The sequence below is a fragment of the Salvelinus sp. IW2-2015 genome, linkage group LG17, assembly GCF_002910315.2.
Source record: "Salvelinus sp. IW2-2015 linkage group LG17, ASM291031v2, whole genome shotgun sequence".
Lineage (NCBI taxonomy): Eukaryota > Metazoa > Chordata > Actinopteri > Salmoniformes > Salmonidae > Salvelinus > Salvelinus sp. IW2-2015.
Window position 1 is genome coordinate 5,408,745 of NC_036857.1, and position 17,224 is coordinate 5,425,968.

Genomic DNA, 17,224 nt, shown 5'->3' on the forward strand with positions numbered 1-17,224 from the left:
AGACAGTCGTTTGGTGTTGCAGCTAATGAATATGAAGTTGAAAAGTGGCGGAGTTGCCCTTTCATTTTTTTTCTTTTTTTTCTCGGTATCTGTTCTTTACTTTCCTATTCATATTTTTTTGCAACTTTTACTTTTACCACTACATTCCTAAAGAACATATGTACTTTTTACTCCCATACATTTTCCCTCACACCAAAAAGTATACGTTACAATTCGAATACTCAGACAGGACAGAATGGTGGTCCGATTCGTGCGCCTATCAATATACCTCGTCATCCCTACTTCCTCTGATCAGGCGGACTCATTAATCACAAACAGTAGTGATGTGTGGGTAAAATCACCAGGGAAGCCAAGCCAGGAAAAAAAGCCATATTACAACCTATGTGTTGGGATAATTGCGTTGTTTGCTCTATAACCTGTTAGTTCCTACTGTATGCCTTGACACCGTGATATATAARCCTAARGCCGTGACAATAAGAAGACAGTGGCAGAATAAATTCAACCACACCTTTGTTTCATCACAAAACCGGAGACATCTGTCCGGTGAAGTCCATAAAACATATTGCATGTGTAACAAAAAGTTACATGACCTACAGCATGGTCAAGCAAGTTAATGTTTCCGACATTTTCGGACTACTAAACAACTATTGACTTTGAACCATGGAGAGTTACCGCAAGTTGCAAAGAATACAGACGACGCCTCCACTATTCTAGCACCATTTCAACATAATTGAATCACCTATGCGTAGTCTAATACAGTGACAACTAAAATATACCAAAAACGATTTAGTCCAATTAATGTAAGCTAAATATGATGTCACAACTGAGCTTACTCAGTTTAGCTCAATGCTGATTAGMTATTATTTTATAAAAGAAAAAAAAGAAACAGAAGCCATTAAACAGTCATTTTCTATGAAGGTATCCTTACTTTTACTCAATAATGACTATTGAGTACATTTTCCACCACTGCATAAAGTCAATCGGTATCAGTGACGTAGTGAAAGAGTTTGCACACACTCCCTATGGGGAAACGAGACGCCTCCTCATAAAGGCATGGCACATTTTTTTGGTGGAAGGTAGACGCTAGTAGCTTTCCGTTCATAGTAGGCTACCACCGCCGGAGCGGCCGAGTACCCAGCGTCTGACTGTAGGCTAATGATGTCCTTCCACTGAATACAACACCAACAGTTTTGACTGCATTGTCGCGATTAGCTGTTCCACATTGGGACTTCTTCTAAACTGAATCAAAGCTGGCTTTAGCTGTCTACCTTTCGATTCTGTCTTTCTATTCGCTAGACTTCCTACTCGCTTGGCCACTCATCTTTCCCGCAGATCCCCTGCTGCAGTCGACAAATAAAACCGATTATTCGCGGATTGCGTTTACATCTGGACACGCTCGGGAGATTTGAGGCCTACTGTTAGCCTATCTCTATTGTAAAGAAGAAAACGTGTCTACGTGTTTTTGCGACTATATAATGCCGACACATCTACGATTTCGGAGAAGGTCATTCCTTGGGCTTATATTCCTCTTCTCACTGTCCACCACCGCATTATACTTCATCTATTCAGCGCCTGGTATCGGTAAGTCAGTCCCCATTGATCTGTAATACACTGAAATCACCCTTTATGTGATTATAATGAGATCCTCACGTCTGTGTGTTAAAATCATGTACAGCTCGCGCTGGCAACTAATGGGAGTGTTTCACAGGCTTGGGAAGCCGCGCGCCTCTGYTTAGGTTGCTTGGAATTCTCCAGACAATTTTATGGCTCATGATTCCGGGACGCGACTGGATGCTAGCAATGCACCTGCGTGATGATGGCGAAGTCATTGTTGATTTTCTGCCTCTGAGGATAATCAGAACGGCTTTAGGAGTGTAGGAGCAGGAAACTGCTCTTTTGCAGATGAGCAAAGTAGCATATTGGATCAATCTACTTATATTATTGGTTATGTTATTATCCTCACTAACGTTGGAAACATAAGGTTCAGAGTGCAACATGCATAGTTGAATAGAATATAATTAATGGAATGGAATACTTTGTTATAGAGGATTGATTTTTAGTCTGGGTACCAGTCTGTTTAGCTTTCATTCCTTCCACTCCTGTCATTTGCCAAGTCTTTGGCAATGATTTGGCAAAACACAGGAGTGGCAAGGAGTGGAATGATAGCTGAACAGTCTGGTACCCAGGCTAGATTACAGTAACTGGGCTGCTCCCACTCCTACAKGACTTTACAGTAACTGGGCTGCTCCCACTCCWACAGGACTTTACAGTAACTGGGCTGCTCCCACTTTCACAGGACTTTACAGTAACTGTGCGGCTCCCACTCTTACAGGACTTTACAGTAACTGGGCTGCTCCCACTCCCACAGGACTTTACAGTAACTGGGCTGCTCCCACTCCCACAGGACTTTACAGTAGCGTAACTGGGCGGCTCCCACTCCCACAGGACTTTACAGTAACGTAACTGTGAGGCTCCCACTCCTAGAGGACTGTACAGCAATGTAGCTGCTACCACTCCTAGAGGACTGTACAGCAATGTAGCTGCTCCCACTCCTAGAGGACTGTACAGCAATGTAGCTGCTCCCACTCCTAGAGGACTGTACAGTAACGTAGCTGGGCTGTTCCCACTCCTAGAGGACTGTACAGTAACGTAGCTGGGCTGCTCCCACTCCTAAACTGTACAGCAATGTAGCTGGGCTGTTCCCACTCCTAGAGGACTGTACAGCAATGTAGCTGGGCTGTTCCCACTCCTAGAGGGCTGTACAGCAATGTAGCTGGGCTGCTCCCACTCCYAGAGGACTGTACAGCAATGTAGCTGGGCTGCTCCCACTCCYAGAGGACTGTACAGCAATGTAGCTGGGCTGCTCCCACTCCTAGAGGGCCAGTTTATCAGCTGAGGTGTCCAGCTGTAGTCATGAGTTTCTATGTGTGGCCCAAAGGTCAGCTGTTTTATTACACCACACTGTACTGTATTATAACTCTTATCTTGTTGTGTGGGATGATTCTTGACAATTTATTGCCTGTCTTATGCTGCCTGTGATTGTCACTGTGAGAGTCTAACACAGCAAACTGCCACAGTTATTACGATAATGTTAATGCCACAACATGCTAGGCTACTGTTTAGAAAATATAGTTATTTCTTGATTAGACTCAATTAGTGGTGTTATTATTTATTTAATGAATGATCAGAACAGTTTGACTTCCACAGAGAGTGAAGAGARATACAGTGGTGGAAAAAGTACCCAATTGTCATACTTGAGTAAAAGTGAAGATGCCTTAATAGAAAATGACTCAAGTGAAAGTCGCCCAGTAAAATACTGCTTGAGTAAAAGTATTTGATTTTAAATATACTTAAGTATCAAAAGTAAAAGTATACATTTAAAATTACTTACATTAATTAAGCAAACCAGATKACACAATTTTACTATTTTTTTTTAAATTTACAGTTAGCCAGGAGCACGCTCTATCACTCTGACATAATTTTCAAATGAAGCTTGTGTTTAGTGAGTCCACCAGATCAGAGGCAGTAGGGAGGACTGGGGATGTTCTCTTGATAAGTKTGTGAATTAGACAATTTCTTGTCCTGCTAAGCATTCAAAATGTAAGGAGTACTTTTGAGTGTCAGGGAAATGTGTGGAGTAAAAAGTACATACTTTTCTTTAGGAATGTAGTGAAGTAAAAGTTCTCAAAAATATATACCCTAAAAATTACTTAAGTAGTACTTTCAAGTATTTTTACTTAAGTACTTTACACCACTGGACAGATATATGACTGAGTAAGCTAATCACCAGGGTGGGCGTGTCTCAGTAAACTAGTATGTACTACTGTGCTGAGACGGATGAAGTTGCCCTTAATCTAAGGTCAGTTTTGTATTTGAGGAGGGTTGATCAASCCTCTACTTCAACTCTGAGCATATAGCATTCCAGCCTCATGCTGTTGAGAAGCTTGGACATTAATCAATGTGCAGCTTTACATTGTGCATTAAATCTGACACAAATGACATAACTGTTTCGAGTAACAATTCCTATGATAAAGAACAAGTTAGTAGTTATTTAGTTGAAGTGAGATAACTGATCACATGGTTCATACTATTCAAACGGCCTGGACCCAATCAGAGGCAGGGAAGAAGGGTTACTATAGGGCATATGTTTTGTACAGTAGGTCATGAATGGTTTCACGATTAGTCAAAGATGGCCTTGCTAAAACTAACAACTAACAACGTGGTAATATATTTTTTTCCCTAGCAYTAYAMAGYKGATTAAWATAATCAACTAATCATCAAGCTTTGATCATTTAAATCAGCTGTGTAGTGTTAGGGCAAAAACCAAAACGTGCTCCCCTCTGGGTTCTGAGGATCTAGTTTAGGAAACTATTGTGTATTGGTAAAGTAAGGATTTCGGACAGCACCATATTTCCCTCTGTCCTGGACTCCTTTAAATAATTATTTAATATGCTTATAATGCTTTATAAATGTATTATTTAAGAGACAATAGTCAGAACATCACTTCTATTTCAACATACAGCCATCAACGTACAATGTAGTCTAAACTGTTCTGACTTGTCTCTTGATCAGAAGCTACGTCCTATTTATTCAATAAGCTCATTCATTGAAGCCCGGATATTGTGCTTCAACCACTTCACTGTAGAACATCCTGCTTTTCTAATGATCTTTTAACGCTGCTATACTGCTTCACTGGGACTAAAGGCACACACCTATATAATGCCGACCTCCCCTTACTCAACCCCCAAACTATTGTCCATGGACAGACATATAATACATGTATAAAGCATTATAAGCATATGAAATAATGATTTATAGTCAGATATTAGCTATTATAAAGACGGAGTCCTAGTTCAGCAGGCGTATTTCTTGGTAAACATTTTGATGTCCAGCACCTGCTCCAACCCATTGGCTGTTCAGTTCCTCCCTTGTAAGTCACATGTTGGGACTTTACAAATCATCAACGGGTAAGCTGATCTCCCTAAGTCATCAGAATGGTTATTGACCCACCTGTGCTTTTTACCTATTCAAGCTGACTTAATCAATAATTGAATCAATGTTCATATGGGGGAACACATCAACTGATGGGAATTGGCTTTGCAGGTCATGGGGTTTTTACCCTGACTCTTGTCTATGATTTTTTTTAAAGTCAGCCATATTACTCTTTGAACAATTGACGGCCGTTCTAAAACCATAATTGGCTTCATTCGTTTACCACCATTTTTTAAAAACTTCATTTATTGATGATCTCCATTTGTTAGTGCAAACAGTTTTCCTCCCCTCTGTTATCCTGTCTCCCCTCCTTCCCTCTCTCTCTCTGGTTTTCCTGGGTGTTGATTGTAGTGTTTTAATGGCTGCGTGACCCCTGAAAGTAAGATAGGGCCAGAAACAGAACTAGCAGCAGGCCATTAATAATGGATGGTAACTAGGAGCAGGACTGCTGCTACTAAAAGCTACAGTTTAGACCCCAACACCTGGGGCCTCACAGAGGGGTGATACAGGAGAAGAGGTCAGAGTAGAGTAGTTCTGGGGGTGGGGAATACAATGGGGTTAGGGAAGAAGGGCGGAAATTGACTAGGAAAGGGAGGAATGACATGGGGAGGAAGAATGATGGAGAGAGAGACATCCTCCATATAGCCTAACTCTCTCACATGCACACACACATTTAAACAAAACAAATATATTTAATTCATTTACTCATTTATAATTGGTAGATTTTGTTATGTGTTTTAACAAACCTTTATTTTAGTACTTTTTTTGTGTGGTTTTCATATAATACCTTGGGCTTCCAACCACAACCTGCACACCATTTTTTGAAATGTGTTTTTATCTGTATTGTTGTCTGTAATGTTGTCTATCACTTTCTTTGGTGCAAATAAATTCAACTTAAACTAATGGCCATACAGGGAAGGAAGGGGGAGGAGGAGTTTGTGAAGGAAACAGGGGAGGAGGTAGAGTGGAGTGTAAAATGGAGGGGAGGGGAGAGACAGGGGAGGAGGAGGTGGAGTGGAAAATGAAAGGAGGGGAGAGGACAGGGAGGAGGTGGAGTGGAAATGGAAGGAGGGAGGGAAGGACAGGGGAGGAGGTAAGAGATTAGGAGAGTGGAAAATTGGCAAGAGGGAGGGTATAAGGTGGTAGAGACAGGGGAGTGGGAGAGGACAGGGAGATGGGAGAGACAGGGGACCGGGGGTAAGTGGGAGAGGACAGAGGGAGTGGAGAGGCGAGGGAGGAGGGGGAGGGGGTAAGTGGTAGATATTGGTAGGAGGTGCTATGTGATAGGGTTCAGAGGACAGGGGAGTGGGCAGCAGGGGAGGGTGTAAGGGGTGAATATTGGAGAGGTGTAACGTGGTAGAAGGACCAGGAGTGGAGCAGGACAGGGCGAGTGGAGAGAACAGGATTGGGGTTAGTGGTAGAGACAGGGGAGTGTCTATAGACAGGGGAGTGTATGACAGGGGAGTGGAAGACAGGGTAGGGGTAGTGGATGGAGGTGTAAAGTGGCCTTGGAGAGGAGTGGAGGACAGGTGAAGTGGATATGGGGGATGGGTGTAAGTGGGTAGAGACAGGGATGGAGAGAGATCCCGCTAGGGGAGTGGGAGAGGACAGGGGAGGTTGATAATTAGTTAGGCAGGTGAGGAAGGAAAGGGTTACAGGGAAGGAGGGGTAGTTGGGGTAGAGACAGGAGAGTTAGTGAATAAAGGAGAGACAAGGATGGAGGAGAAGGGGGATGTACAGTGACAGGGTCCTGGAGGGTATAAGTGGGAGGAAGAGACAGGGAGGGTAATTTTTGGGAGGAGGACAGGGAGGGGAGGGTGGGTATTGGTAGTAGGAAGGGTAAAGTGGGAAGACGGGAGGGGATAATAGAGGGGAGAGACATGGGATCGGTTAGAGACAGTGAAGAGTGGGAGAGACAGGGGAGTAAGGGGTTAGAGGACAGGGAGTGGTAGAGACAGGGAGGGGAGAGACAGGGAGTGGAGAGACAGGGAGGGGTAAGTGGAGAGACAGGGGAGGTATAAGGGGAGGACAGTGGGAGTGGTAGGTAGAGGGACAGGGACGTGGTAGAGACAGAGAAGTGGGTAGAGACAGGGAGTGGTGTAGATTAGAGACAGGGGAAAGTGGGTAGTGGTAGGATAGGGGGTTTGTAGTGGTAGATACCAGGGAGGGGAAGAGACAGGGACGGTGTAAGTGGTTAGAGATAGGGGAGGGTATTGATTTGTTTAAGTGGGTTAGATACAGGGGAGGGGAAGAACAGGACGGTTGTTTTGTTTTTTGTTGTAAAAGTGGTAGATTACAGGAAGGTAAGGGTAGATACAGGGAAGAGCGGGAGAGGGTGTGTGTGTACAGGGGAGGGGGTTAAGTGGAGAGACAGGGGAGGGTAATGTGGTAGAGGTACAGGGGAGGTGTTGATAGGCAGTGGTGAGAACAGGGAGAGTTGTAGTGGTAGATACAGGGGAGGGTGTAAGTGGGCAGAGTACAGGGGGTGGGTAGATAGGGAGTGGAAGGAGGGGAGCTGCAGTGGAGGTATTAAGGGGGAGGATGACTAGTGAGTTGGTACAGCATGACATGGGGGGAGACAGGGAGAAGGGAGAGACAGGCTGTAGTGGTAGAGATACAGGGAGGGTAGTTGGGTAGATACAGGGGAGGGTGTAATGTGGTAGATCAGGGAGTGGTAAGTAGTGTGGTGGTAACAGGGACGGGAAGTGGTAGATTACAGGGGAGGGTAGTAGTAGATACAGGGGAGTGGTAAGTGGTAGATAGGGGGGAGTACGGAGGCGTGATACGGGGAGAGTTACAGGCGAGGGTGTTGTGGTAGATACATGGGAGAGGTGTATGTTGGTAGTACAGGGAGGGTGTATGTTGGTAGATACAGGGAGAGGGTGATGTGGTAGATACAGGGGAGGGTGGTATGTGGTAGATACAGGGTGGAGGTGTATGTGGTAGATACGGGGAGGTGTGTATGGGTAAGATACAGGGGAGGTGTGTATGTGGTAGATTACAGGGGAGGTGTAAGTTGTAGATACGGGGGAGGGTGTATGTGGAGATACAGGGGGGGAAGAGGACAGGGAGCCGGTGTAAGTGGTAGATACAGGGGGAGGGGTAGTGGTAGATACAGGGGAGGTGTATGTGGTAGATATTGCGGAGAACGGCGAGGGTGTATGTGGTAAGATACAGGGCAGGGTGTAGGTGTTAGTTACAGGGGAGGGTGTATGTTGTGTAGATACAGGGGAGGGTGTAGGTGTTAGTTACAGGCAGGGTGTAGGTGTTAGTTACAGGGGAGGGTGTAGGTGTTAGATACAGGGCAGGGTAGGTGTTAGTTACAGGGGAGGTGTATGTGGTAGTTACAGGGGAGGGTGTAGGTGGTAGATACAGGCGGGTGTAGGTGTTAGTTACAGGGGAGGGGTATGTGGTAGTTACAGGGGGTGTAGTGGTAGATACAGGGCAGGGGTAGGTGTTAGTTACAGGGCAGGGTGTATGGTGCTATACAGGGAGGTGTGTGTAGATACAGGGCAGGGTGTAGGTGTTAGTTCATGGCAGGGTGTAGGTGTTAGTTACAGGGGAGGGTTGTGTGTAGTTACAGGGGAGGGTGTAAGTGTTAGTTACAGGGAGGTGTATGTGGTATCACAGGGGAGGGTGTTATGGTGGTAGATACAGGGCAGGGTGTAGGTGTTAGTTTACAGGGCAGGGTGTAGTGTAGTTACAGGGGAGTGTATGTGTTGTACAGCAGGTGTAGGTGTTAGTTACAGGGGAGGGTGTAGGTGGTAGAGACGGGCAGGGTGTAGGTGTTAGATACAGGGAGGTGTAGGGTAGATACAGGAGGGTGTAGTGGTAGATACAGGGGAGGGATGACAGGGCAGGGTGTAGTGTTAGATACAGGGGAGGTGTAGGGGTAGATATAGGGAGAGACAGTGAGGGTATATGGGGTAGGTGGAGGGAGAGGTATAAGGGTAGGTACATGTGAGGTAGTCAGAAAAGTATGAGGAACGTAGTGGGTGCAGAGAGCAGGGGGAGGGAGGACAGGGAGGTGGGAGGATTTCTGGATGAGAGTGAAGAGATCCAGGAGAATGAAACAAATAGATGGCTGGAGAGATGAAGGGGGAGGATAGACAGATCAGGAGTACCCTCGTTCTCTGTTACACTCCAGGGGAGCTTCCCGAAACACCAGTATGTTTTTACCCAGAATGCCCCTCTCCCATAGGCTCAGTCCCTAGTTTCTGCGTCACTGGAGTGTTAGTATAAAACACGTATAGACCCCTCCAACAAGCACAACAAACTGCGTCACTCACGTGATACACAGACACACACGCCACACACACACATACTCATATGAGCTCAGCTTCTCTGTGGCCCTGGAGCATGGATGCTGTGATTGCAGTTGGGAGACCGGGATGCAGGCACAGCTGGTCTTGATGGCTGCAGTTTACTTAATTAAAACATGAGAGGATCCCGTCGGAGCTGGGGAAGGCACAAGCCCTATTTATAGAGGCACCCACGCACTGGCCACTCAGAGCAAGCGAGACGAGAAAACCAGGTGCTTCTTCTGTGTCAGTGCCGTGTGTGTCAGTGCCGTGTGTGTCAGTGCCGTGTGTGTCAGTGCCGTGTGTGTCAGTGCCGTGTGTGTCATGGTGTGTCAGTGCCGTTGTGTGTCCAGTGCCGTGTTGTGTCAGTGCCGTGTGTTCCGTGCCGTGTGTGTCAGTGCCGTGTGTGTCAGTGCCGTGTGTGTCAGTGCCGTGTGTGTCAGTGCCGTGTGTGTCAGTGCCGTGTGTGTGGGATTTGTTGTTTGTAGGTGAACCCCCAGGTGTACTGAATAAAGGGGATGTTATACTACTACATGGTGTGTGCCACTGTTAGTTCCATCGTGCATTCACTCACAGGGATAGCCAAGTTCCTGCCCTAAAGCCATCTCTAGTCTACAACCCATTGAACATTTTGGTTACGCTTGATTTTACAGTCTGCTAACTAGCTAGCATGCGAGCTTGCGTGTTATAGATTTCACAGTAAATTGGAAATACAATTTTTATGTAATAATTTGTTTATTTGGGCATCATCATGTCATTAAAATCTATGTTTATAAAACACTGACCACAATGCATGGTAATGTTTTCAAAGCTAAAATTGCAGCTAACCCTGCAGCATAGATGGAGTGTGATGATAGGTGTGATTACTACCTAAATTGGAGGTATTACTTTAAAAATATTGATGCAGCTTAACTGTCAACTTCCTTATTCTGCTCCCTTATATGGGTGTTGAGGAAGTAAGTTCACACTCTGTACCAGGAACAAGTAGGTCACAGTACGTTTGTGTAAGACATTCTGTGTCTGGTTATTCATTTATAATTGTCCTATGGGTTTAACCTTTATACTTGTGGKAATTKGCCTCTAATGGATAGGGCTAAATGGAAATGTTTCTTACAGAAGACACAAGCATATGCATAACCATGGGAGCACATGAAAGAACAGTTTGGAGCTTATGGGAATATTATTAGACCAAAGTTGAGAACACGAGGTCACCCGACACAAGACTGAATCCAAACATGACACTGTTGATTGGAACATAAACATTTAAAAAAATGACAGGGCCACACACCTCTCCAAAGTGTGCACAGTTTCTAAGTAATTTCAATGCACTTTTATGACTCAACGAACAGTCTTCAACTATAAGGTGCTTTTAATAAAACAAATGTTGCAATCCTAGCTGTGCCATTAAGGAACTAGAGCCAGCACACTTTTAGTTGTTTTGTTTGGTACACATGTAGGCTCGGCCCTAATTTATGTGTTCTCTGTTACATGGAGCTGCATGGCAAATGGTCCAGGGACAAAGGTCAATACCCAAGGACTAGTCAGCCCTTCTCCCTCTGAGGGTCCAAAATGTATCTACGTTACAGTATCCAGAGGAGTGATAGATACCAACCATGAATACTATAGCATTATTCTACCTGAAACGGGTTCACTGAAGAGAACTCTGACGCTATCTGTATGGATGGATGATCTCTGTGGTAACTGTTCACTGAGAACTCTGATGCTATCTGTATGGATGGATGATCTCTGTGGTAACTGTTCTCTGAGAACTCTGATGCTATCTGTATGGATGGGTGATCTCTGTGGTAACTGTTCACTGAGGAGAACTCTGACACTATCTGTATGGATGGATGATCTCTGTGGTAACTATTCACTGAGGAGAACTCTGATGCTATCTGTATGGATGGATGATCTCTGTGGTAACTGTTCACTGAGGGAAAAACTCTGATGGCTATCTGTATGGATGGATGATCTCTGTGGTAACTGTTACTGAGGAGAACTGATGCTATCTGTATGGATGGATGATCTCTGTGGTAACTGTTCACTGAGGAACTCTGATGCTATCTGTATGGATGGGTTGATCTCTGTGGTAACTGTTCACTGAGGAGAACTTGATGCTCTGATGCTATCTGTATGTATGGATGGATGATCTTGTGGTAACTGTTCTCTGAGGAGAACTCTGATGCTATCTGTATGGATTGGTTGATCTCTGTGGTAACTGTTCACTGAGGAGAACTCTGATGCTATCTGTATGGATGGTGATTCTGTGGTAACTGTTCACTGAGGAAACTCTGATGCTATCTGTATGGTGGATGATCTCTGTGGTAACTGTTCAGAGATCTGATGCTATCTGTATGATGGGTGATCTCTGTGGTAACTGTTCACTGAGGAGAACTCTGATGCTATCTGTATGGATGGTGATCTCTGTGGTAACTGTTCACTGAGGAGAACTCTGATGCTATCTGTATGGATGGATGATCTCTGTGGTAACTGTTCCTGAGGAGAACTCTGATGCTATCTGTATGGATGGTGATCTCTGTGGTAACTGTTCACTGAGGAGAACTCTGATGCTATCTGTATGGATGGGTGATCTCTGTGGTAACTGTTCACTGAGGAGAACTCTGATGCTCTATCTATTTGTATGATGGATGGTGGATCTCTGTGGTAACTGTCTCTGAGGAGAACTCTGATGCTATCTGTATGGATGGTGATTTGTGGTAACTGTTTCATGAGGAGAACTCTGATGCTATCTGTAATGGATGGATGATCTCTGTGGTAACTGTTCACTGAGGAGAACGCTGATGCTATCTGTATGGATGGATGATCTCTGTGGTAACTGTTCACTGAGGAGAACCTGATGCTATCTGTATGGATGGATGATCTCTGTGGTAACTGTTCACTGAGGGAACTCTGATGCTATCTGTATGGATGGATGATCTCTGTGGTAACTTTCACTGAGGAGAACTCTGATGCTTCTGTATGGATGGTGATCTCTGTGGTAACTGTTCACTGAGGAGAACTCTGATGCTATCTGTATGGATGGATGATCTCTTGGTAACTGTTCACTGAGAAACTCTGATGCTATCTGTATGGATGGTGATTCTCTGTGGTAACGTTCTCTGAGGAGACCTCTGATGCTATCTGTATGGATGGTGATCTCTGTGGTAACTGTTCACTGAGGTGAACTCTGATGCTATCTGTATGGATGGTGATCTCTGTGGTAACTGTTCACTGAGGAGAACTCTGATGCTATCTGTATGGATGGATGATTCTGTTGGTAACTGTTCACTGAGGAGAACCTGATGCTATCTGTATGGATGGATGATCTCTGTTGGTAACTGTTCACTGAGGAGAACCTGATGCTATCTGTATGGATGGATGATCTCTGTGGTAATGTTCACTGAGGAGAACTCTGATGCTATCTGTATGGATGGATGATCTCTGTGGTAACTGTTCACTGAGGAGAACTCTGATGCTATCTGTATGGATGGATGATCTCTGTGGTAACTGTTCCTGAGGAGAACCTGTGCTATCTGTATGGATGGAATGATTCTCTGTGGTAACTGTTTCTAGGAGAACTTCTGATGCTATCTGTTATGGATGGATGATCTCTGTGGTAATGTTTCATGAGGAGAAGTGAATGCTATCTGTATGGATGGATGATCTCTGTGGTAACTGTTCACTGAGGAGAACTCTGATGCTATCTGTATGGATGGATGATCTCTGTGGTAACTTGTATCTGGACAGGGTGAACTCTAAATGACTCTAAAACAGGTTGTCTTGTCCTTTCAGGAATTCTGTCTTATTTACATAAGTCTCATCCCCCACACACACACCTTTAACTGCTGTGACACCCTGTTTAGGTTGGGCCTTGGTGGTCAGGTTACTCTGGTAACTTGGTATCGTTTGATTGATCAATGGTTGGTTTTGGGTTGAAGGGTTACATCTTCAGATGTTATAAATGGAATTAAATGCCTTTGTTCTCTCTCGTATCCTGTATCCAGTCCATGGAGGAAGGTTATATATATCAATTCTCATTTTCTAGGCCTCCGGTCTAGTAAGCGTCTCTTTGCTCATGCTTTGTCTTGTAAGTTAACCTTAGGATCTATATACTTAGAATAAAGCCATGTAATGCATTGTAACTTAAGTTTATGTCTTGTATGTGAGTCCATTCATTTTACGAAGTAATTCAATACATTTGTATTTAGAAATTTCTTCATTGTCTATTACTGTAACTCAACTATGGTGTTCAAGTTCAGAACGTCAGTCAGTATAAAACCCACACAGCACTGTGACGCACAGAGCCTGAGCTCTGACATCATGGAAAGAATTACTGTACAGCCACTACGTTCAAATGTAGGTGCTTTTTAGTGCCCAAATCTGCCATTTTCAACCCATATACGAGTGTAAAGGCTACATGCTTTGAACCAGCAAAACAGTGCTTTAGCTTACTTAAGTGCCAGTGACTGACTACCCTGACACACACACACACACCTCATAAAAATGACATTGCATACATTGCCAAGGTGTTGACTGCTAAAGCTTATCCTGCGACGCCAGGCGGATGCCCATGGTTTTATGGCATACATCTCCATGGTATAATTCTCCCATCCTGATAGCATGTGAGTCTGTTAATTACAGGGGGAGAGTGGGTGTGAACTGCCAGTTAGTTCATGTTGCCTGCTGTGGTAACTATGGCTGTGTTATTATGGTCGGTCAGTCACCCACACACAGCGACCAGTGGTAGCACTCCTCTTTCTCTCAGACCCCGGTGACCCGGGATACCCAAAGAGAGAGACTGAGGCTAAAATGTATTACTAGAGAGTGGACAGACAGACAAGCCTATGCATAGTGTTGCAGCASAGGGTTGGCTCTAATGCTTATTTAATGTTGTTTTATTGTCACACACTGGACAGGTGCAGTGAAATGTGTTGTTCTACAGGGTCAACCATCGTAGTACGGCGCCCCTGGAGCAAATGAGGGTTTCCTTGTTTAAGGGCACATCGACAGATTTTTCACCTCGTCGGCTTGGTTATTTGAACCAGCGACCGTTTGGTTACTGGCCCAATGCTATAACCACAAATGCCCTGCTGATGTTGCTATGCTCCACACACTAGCTGCATCTGTAATGTGTAGATAACAGGTTATAGCCTTGCTCACCTGATAACATCTAGTGAAAAATTTGAGCGAGCTCAGCTTTCACTCAACCTGCTCTGGTTGGGTATGTCCCCTCCCCAAAAAATAAGTTATTTCACGGTTTGACTGGCCTCTTCTGGTTTGACTGGTCTCTCCCTGTTTGACTGTGTCTTTGTCTCCATGCCAACCTCTCTTACGTCACCGTTTCCTTGCTGCATGCCACCTTTGAACCTTTGAAATCTGTTGTCTGGTTTTGGCAGGCTCTGCTTGTTTTATCTCGAYAAACGACTCTACAGCTATGGTCAATTTGTGAGTTGGCAGGGTTTCAGCTGAAATCTGTTCATGCAGGGCCTAAATCGACTGCTTCTTTAAAGGTTTTGGAATCTGGTTTACTGACTCTAAAACCCTGAGGCTTGCAAAACCCATCACAGTGAAGGAAATGACTAGCAGAAATATTGTGCCTGTGATGCAAAGTTTTTACATTTTCATTTTCTGTTGAATTTGAGTTGTGTTGTTTCCTTGATGACTCAGGGTCAGTTTGTACCCCTCTTCCTGCATAGCTTGCCTCTCCAGGCWTTTTAGTTTCCCCACCTGAGTTTCCTGCAAGGCAGCTCAACGAATTGCTGTGTTTCGTTTTTGTGTGTGTGCATGCTTTTATTTGTCCTGTGTGCCAGACTGGTCTCCTAGACTACATGTAACATAGTAAGCGTAAATCCAGGACACTGAAATTTAGTATGCTATGTTGTATAACATGGAAGGTTACTTAATGCGTGTTCGAATCTCATCACGGACAGCTTTAGCATTTTAGATAATTATCAACTTTGCAATGACTTACTACTTTTTAGCTACTTTGCAACTACTAGCTAACCCTATCCTTAACCCTACTCCTAACCGTAACCCCTAAAGCTAGCTAATTTAGCGCTAGCCACCTAGCTAATGTTAGCCCCACAAWTTGGAAATCGTAACATATCAAACATTTAGCAAATTTGTAACATATCATACGAAATTGAGTTTCTCAAATTTACGTACAGAATAATACCAAATGCTCTGAGACTACGTTGTGTATGTGTCTGTGTGTAGGCGTGTACGTGTGTGTAGGCACGTGTGTGTGCATAGTGAGCCACTTCCTTCCAAGCTGCAATTTTGGCTTAACAATGGAAGGCAGCAAAGCAGCATCCTACTCATAGCATCATTTGAATCCTGATTTGTGTAAACTCAAAAGGGGGGTGTGTGTGTGTGTGTGTGTGTCAGCGCTCATGTCATGACCATGGTGGTGTGTAGCAGGGTGCTTTGCATTTTGGCAAACGCGAATGGAGGCAAAAACCATGTCTGGCTGTCAGTCTGTCTTTTTGACCTCCAGTCCGTGTGTAGCTGGTTGGTAGGTACTAGGAGTCTGCCTAGATAATGACCATTGAGGGTAATGTCTAACTCATTAACTTTGTTGGTCAGAGAGGCAGCACTTTAGAGCCAACAAACTACAAACAACTATTTGGGATTTATAATGCAAAATTGAATTAATCTGCTTAACAATACCATTCAGTCCATCCAGTTTGTTTCATCCATGGTCTGAACGGTCTCCTTTCGTGTCACATCTGAGGTGAAAGAATTGGACAGGTGAATGTACACAGTGTACAAAACATTATGAACGCCTGCTCTTTCCATCAACTGACCAGCTAAATCCAGGTGAAAGATCCCTATTGATCCCCGGTGTTAATGTTTTGTACACTCTGTGTATATTTCATCCACCATATTTCTTTCATGTGTTTTTACATCAGTCAAGGTGAAGATGATGAGGAGAGGAAGCCTCCCACCACTAAGATGCCTCATCCTATATAGTGTATAAAGTCCTCTATTCTCCATGATGTTAAYACACTATCCCAGATGAATAATGATACTGCTCTTTTCTCTTGACACTTTTATAGACCCGGCTGCCTGTGTGGTTGCCATAATGGTGAGGACCGGGTTTGGACCTGGGTTAACATAGTGTGTACCTTGACGTGTGTGTTTTTGTTGTATATTTAGGCCTTTCTGGGTCTGTAGGATGTGCTCTTACAGTGGCTCCACTTTAGAGCAGGTCTGTGCATCTCCAGTCCTTGAGGCCAATAGTGAGGCAAATTTATTTTCTCTCTGATGCTTCTTTGATCAATTCACACAGTTGGCTTCTTAGGGCTAATTTCCAATCACTAGTTTATTTTAACCCTAATTGTAACCCTAAACCAAACCCCTGAGCTTAAAATAACCTTTGTCCTTCTGGGGACCTGGAAAATTGAAAATGTCTTGTTTTACTATCCTTGTGGGGACTTTTGAGGAAGGCACACACCCACACTGCAGACTTTCCATAGATTGAATGTCTCCTCTTTAGACAATGATACCTACTGTCTGTCTATCTGACGTATGTCATTTTCTTGTGGTTACTGTGGTCCCCAAGACCTTGATCAGACCGGAACACTGACTTTGTGTATCTTTGTCGTCACAGTAACAACACAAACATTTTGCTTCCAGCCGCAGTGCTTTGTGTGTGTGTGACTGCAGTCCCCCGCCCACCCCCCCCACCCCCCAAGAGAACCAAATGGAAAAGGCAGAGTTATTCTGTGCCTGGTGCATACGTACAAACACACTTAATCAGTCCCCATGCGTTTGGAATAGGTTATTGCTCTGCTGTGAAGGGAGTTGAATATATGTTTGGAATTAAATTGATTACGCCCAGTGTGGTTAGATTAGATTTCTCATTTTGCCATAATAGTAGGCCTATTCATTCATATCTGCCAAATGGCCATTTCAAAAGAACAAGCAAT

At 44.3% G+C, this 17,224-nt stretch overlaps 1 protein-coding gene across 1 annotated transcript in view; it reads left to right on the forward strand.

The window, feature by feature from the left end:
* Positions 1-1,046: 1,046 nt before the first annotated feature.
* b4galt5 (UDP-Gal:betaGlcNAc beta 1,4- galactosyltransferase, polypeptide 5) overlaps positions 1,047-17,224 on the forward strand; it is a 63,665-nt gene continuing 47,487 nt past the window's right edge. Inside the window, 1 exon segment of the mRNA XM_070447815.1 lies at positions 1,047-1,581. Within this exon segment, the coding sequence (XP_070303916.1) occupies positions 1,476-1,581 (106 nt within the window). The 5' untranslated portion in view covers positions 1,047-1,475.